The sequence below is a fragment of the Lycium ferocissimum genome, chromosome 9, assembly GCF_029784015.1.
Source record: "Lycium ferocissimum isolate CSIRO_LF1 chromosome 9, AGI_CSIRO_Lferr_CH_V1, whole genome shotgun sequence".
Taxonomy (NCBI): Eukaryota; Viridiplantae; Streptophyta; class Magnoliopsida; order Solanales; family Solanaceae; genus Lycium; species Lycium ferocissimum.
Genome location: NC_081350.1, coordinates 43,473,239 through 43,479,259, shown reverse-complemented (window position 1 = coordinate 43,479,259; position 6,021 = coordinate 43,473,239). Strand labels below are relative to the sequence as shown.

The window sequence follows — 6,021 nt, the reverse complement described above, 5'->3', positions numbered from 1 at the left end:
GTTGTCCAAATTGAAATTCAATCGCACAAGGCACTTAAATTTTAATGAGGTGGGCAATATGTGACATGCCACGTCACTAACCAAACTCAATTTTACCCCACCTCCCTCTCATTCCATATCATCTTTCACCATTAGTGGGTTGCTTCCAATTTCCTCCATGGCTAGATGTAGAACATCATCTGCCATGATATATTCCCCTGTATGAGAAACATCGTCATCCTCGTCCTCGTCCTCTTCCTGTTCCTCTTCTTCAACTTTTTCTATCCCATAGTCATATTTTTCATCTGTGGTTATAGTTACCAGAGCTAGTTGGTATGCTTCTTCTATGACTTCCTTCCCATCCAAGACATCATAATCTTCTCTGTCAAAAGAACCTGGTAGCCTTTTCTCTAGCCTTAGATCGTTACTCATATTCCAATAAGATTCGCCTTCAAGTACCTCCAAAACTTGCTTTGCTCGCAGCCAGAGGGTGAAATATAGTGTCTTTGTGTACGTTGTTTGTGATTTTTTCCGCCTACTACTTGTAAAATTGTGATACCCAGTTATTAGTTTTCTTTAATTGATGTAATTTCTAAGCTCATTCATCTGTTTCTGGAACAATGATAATGTAGAAAAAAATATTAGTGAAAGGGTGTAACAATGATGGAGAGGGAGATGTTAATGGTGAAAGATGATATGGAAGGAGAGTGTTGGTTAGTGAAGTGGCATGCCACATATTGCCCACCTCATTAAAATTTTGAGTGCTTAGTGTGGATTGAGTTTCAACTTGATAACTTTAACTGTGATATTTAAGCCCAATAAGATAAATGGTGTGCATATTTAGATTCAAAGTATAACGAAGGGTATATTTAACCCCTTTTCAATAGTTCAGGGGTATATTTGACCCTTTTTCGTTTATTATATTATGTTGTTAATTTAAATATAATATTTATTTGATTGTTATTTAATTTTTTTTTTTTTGTATCGTATTGTTAAATACATTTGTTTCTTAAATTTTACTGTGTTGGATCGTTTAAATTCATCATAACGTAACGACGAAAAGTCTCATTTACGTAACAACCGATTTGGTGTAATCGCGTCTTTGCCTTATATATTTTCTCATTTTATCTTTATTTATTATCTACTAATCATATTTTATCTATTATCTTACCTTTTTGTGATAAGCTCTACACACAATTCTCTACTTTTCTTATAGGTTATCCTTCAAATTATTGATGTCTTAACATTATATAGCGACGATCGACGGGAAACGATACAAGCAATCCAAACATTGTATTATCAAAACAATACAGTGATGATACAACACAATACAATATAATATGATACATTATGAACATATGTAACAATCATCCGAACAAAGTGTTAATAGGATAGCCTACTTGGTTTTTATGTTTTAGCATGGAGCTCAGCATGAAGCCTACAAAGGGCCGAACCTGCAACTTTCCATGCAAAACCACATTTTTTGATGTCGCCTATAGCTTTTGCATAATCATAAGTCACACGATAAATAGCAAGCGCATCGTTAAATATGTCCGATTTACTCCTTATGCTCTCCTCCATATCCGGTGCTTCATATAGCAGCTGCACAAGAATTTACAAAAACAAGGTATAAATGAACGCTCATGGTGGCTTTTGAAAAATATCGCGAGAGAGGAAGGAGGAATGGGGACGGTGAGAATTGAATTCATAGTTATTTGTCTTGAAAACTTTCATCGATACCAATACATTGTAAGCCTTTGTGGTACTCATAATGGCTTCTTACAAGGGAAAATGTCCAAATATTAACCTACTATATAGAACATCTAGTTTAACCCTCTGTACCTCGGGGTCTTGCCTTTATCGGAACGTGAACTGACTTACCCTCCATTATACTTTAGTTAGGGTCCGTGCTAAAGCTCCATTGGAGCCAAGGCAAATATGACACAATTTCTGACGGCAAGGGTATGAACGATCCCAAAGTATAACAGAAGGTAACATTAAGATATTTCATGTAGTAGAGGGTATTTTTCAACTTTTTCCCTTGATTGTTGAGGTTGTTATAACTGCCTAAATTCAATCCCAAAAACTTAGCTCATGAGGAGAGGATTACCCAAAACCATATAAAGAGAACTCTCATCCCTAAGTGAGCCGATGTGGGACTCAACACTCCAGCACGCCCAAGATTGAATATGTGGAGTGTGGACAATATAAGATGTGGGCCCAACATCGGGTGAATAATGATTGAGATGGGTCAAGCTTTGATACCCTGTATGGACCTTGGGCCTAACTCAACCCCAAAAGCTAGCTCATGAGGTGAACCGATGTGGGACTCAACAAAGGTAATTTCTTAAAGATTGATAAAGGAAGGTTTTACCTGTTTGTACTTTTTGATAACCTGGTCAGCCAAGTCATTTTTCGATTCACTGCTGGTGTTCAGTGCTTCCATCATCTCACGTCTGTAATTTCTGTACCTTTCTTCCCATAACCTCAAGCATGGCTTGGGGATTGCGACCTCAAAAGCCGAAAGTTTCTTAATTTCTGGACACGCAAAAAGTAAGATATATCAAATCCATAAGCAGTCAGCAATTGCAATATTCAATCGGTATATGGATCAAACACTTGCCTACAGCAGTTGGTTCTTCAGCTTTAAATTTATCAACCCGGTCATAAATTTCTCCTAAGACTGAGGTAGAGTGATAGCTTCCTTTCTTTTGCAAAAAATGTGGAAACTTGTCTACCTTCAACCTCTTTGGTATGTAGACCTGTGGATTGAAACAAGAGTGGTATCAACAGAGATTAAAAACATTAACAAAAAGTTTATCTTTGAAGGGTGAGTTTGGTATGGACCATTTTCTCTAGGAAAACAAGTTCCACCGTAGCATAACGCGTTGATTGTCTCCTTCCGCACCTCATTACATCCTACCCCCACCTTCCATAGGCCTCCATCCCCACCATTCCTCATAGTGTTTGCCTAGAACTAGATTATATACAAATGTTTTGGGAAAATATTTTTTGTTCAAGTAAATCCACTTATTTTCTAGGAAAACATTTTCTACGGAAACATTTTCCTTCATACGAAACACACCCCAAATATCTAATCTAGCTTCGGAAGCTAGGTATATTGTGAAATCAGTCAATAACTAACGGACTAGATATGCCAATTTTTCTTCAAAACATGATAGTGAATCTGAGGTTTTGAGGCAAGAGAAACATCAAACTGGAATAAAAGATAGGGAACAGATGAGTAAAAAACACTCACATAAAAAGCACAATGATTGAGTATAGAATTGTTAATAAGGGATATCAAACAGAGATCAGGTTAGAGCAAGTAACCTTATTCCCACTTTTTGGGGCGTCTATAGCGTCATAGTACAAATGAATCAACTCAACCAACTTTTCTGTCACGGACCTCGTCTCTTCATTCTTGGTAGTGTTATTTTTCCCCAATGTCAGAAGTCTATCCATGAGCGCATACCAGTTAGCAGAAGCCTCAGCCATGCTATAGCTGAAAGAGTAAACTAACTCTCGTGAATAAAAGCGAAACATGAGCATTTAATGTAGTGTCTACAGATATTACAGAAAGTTGAATCAGGTCAAAAGGAAAACAACTTATCAACCAGGATCCTGCCTTTCAGAAAAGATTTTCCATTGTCATTCGATGCTTAGGGATTTCCCGAGAATGAGGAACTTTTACCATTCAGACATATTGGAATTGTATGTCACACTCTTCACGGAGCTAAGAGACATGTTTCAGACAATATCAAAGAAACATATTCTAATTTTGCAAGTCAAAAAAAGAGCATTCTAGACTGAGGTAATATTATAATACATACTTCGATTAGTAAATTATAATAATACGTACTTTGGCATCCTAGTTTCTAGAAATGTCTGAAAGAGTTCACGCTCCCTTTCCTCCGCAGAGAAGTTGTTGGGCTCCCTATGCAATGTCTTTGGCGTTGAATAGGTTCGGCTCCACGGTTCACTTGCAGTGCAATATTTTAACAGCTGAAGAATACAACATAACATGCTCAAATTGGACGGAACTCGTTGAGTATTTTCATTCATTTAACAAATGAAACGACATCACAATATGTTCTTTTTCCTTTTCATTTACCGATTATCGATTTTCCATTATCAATTCTAATTGGACATGTAGAGCGCAAATGAAGGACCCAATCCGAAGCAGTTCAATTAAATCATTAATCAAATAGATTAGAACAATAAGCCGGTAGTAGAGATAAAGTTGACCTGGGGGTTCTGAGAGACCCAATATTTATCTCCATCAAAATCGCCATTAGCAATTTCAGTGGCCGCAGATCTTGGACCTTTTGTCGAGAAAAATATTCCATATTTAGCATTTCCAACTATGTCTCCAAGGTTCTTCACAGGGACAGCACGTAGTCTATGGATATCACCAAAATGAAGCCCAGGATTCCTGTATACTAGTACCTCTCCAAATATTTGCCCATGTTCACTGCATAAAATGGCGTAGCTTACTTGGTAAGTTTCCAGTTAAAAGTACAGGCTCAGCAACCTTGTCATTAGACTAATGTTGCAAATGTTCATCAAAATTGACAGCGTCAAAACAAACAGAAAACGTTTTTTTTTTAGTGAATCATCAGCATATAATCCTTCCTACGGTTTGGACAACAAGACATAAACAGTATACTTACAGAATAACACAGACTTCATGAGGATTTAAAGTATCAGTGGGATCAGCTGTGCCCATTAGATAGAAAGTATCAGAGATAGGAAGTCTTCCTGCTTTCAGCCCATTTCTTTCTTCCTTTGCCAGGGAAGATAAACAACACCAAAGATATGGTTCAGTGAGAGGTACTCCAGCCATTATCATACTTGTGGCAATAGAGGCATCATCACGATCTCTATGGTTCGCTGCAACTGCATGGAGACAACCAATCAAAGTAAGAGTAAAGGTCTGATTAGATAAAGAAATACAGAGACTTAAAACCGAGTCATGCTACTAAGATCAGTGCAGGTAAAGGAATGGTTTGATTAAAACTTCTCTACCATATCCACAAAGACGGCTACAGAGGATGTTGATTTAAAATCAGTATTGACACCAGCATGTTCATTGTTCAAATAAACATGTAATGCTTTCAAAAGATTACACAAAAATGTTCACATGCTGAAATTTAAGCCAAATTGCACATAAGTTTAAAGTTTGTCATGTAACTGTATCTGAAGGTCAACACTTCTGCTGGTACATGCTAGATTATATACCATAAACAGTTGCAGAGAAACTTTAGTTTTATTATATTCGTTTTGTAAAACTAGAGTTACCTTTTAGTGCTGTCAACTCATCTGAGTATAACCTTTGTGTCTCCTCCAAAGTATTCTTAAGTATATCAAAGAAATACTCCATGGGAACACCTCGATAAGTCAATAGAGCAATAAGAGTTCTTGATAGATAAGTATTCCTAGGTTTAACACTGAAAGAACATAAAAGGTGTCAGTTTCAGGTAAGCCCACGTGGACATATCTACCTGCAATGTCTATAGCTGAAGAAATTTTAACAGAAAATTTTGTAATACAGAGATAGCATGCAAAAATTCCTTTAATCATTGGTATGTCCATTTTTTAGAGCCAGTCATAATATGTAAATTGATCCTCCAATCTCCACTAAGGAATCCTAGTGGTAAACCTTGTTTTTGTTTTCTCTTTATCATTAGGAGACCTTTTTGCTTTTTTTAATACTGTAAAAATCTCACAAAACAACTCACCTACCTCATTTAGGATCCTACCGCCACGGATATGATCAGATCAGCCAATTTCCCCCAAGCAATAAAAAATGGACACCCGATTTCAGACCTTTAATCTTGTGGTTTCTTGTACCTCTGATATGATTTTAATTTGTTTCTAAAATTGTATTAACATCTGTGAACTCTAATTACTGTTTGCATTGAAATTCTATGGTCTTACCTTGCTATTATTAACTAATTATGGAAATGAATAGTACCAGATTTTTCCTCATATATATATATATATATATGCACATGTACCTGCAGCTCTAAGTGTTTAAGA

General features: G+C 36.5%; 1 protein-coding gene across 1 annotated transcript; it reads right to left on the bottom strand.

Annotated features, from left to right (window-relative positions):
- Positions 1-1,385: 1,385 nt before the first annotated feature.
- LOC132029249 (probable RNA-dependent RNA polymerase 5) lies at positions 1,386-5,443 on the bottom strand (the record flags this gene model as incomplete). Its single annotated transcript, XM_059418564.1, has 8 exons — positions 1,386-1,581; positions 2,354-2,517; positions 2,603-2,741; positions 3,313-3,484; positions 3,842-3,984; positions 4,228-4,453; positions 4,653-4,878; positions 5,281-5,443. Coding segments are annotated over 8 exons (1,428 nt in total), but the record flags the coding sequence as incomplete, so codon positions are not given.
- Positions 5,444-6,021: the final 578 nt, after the last annotated feature.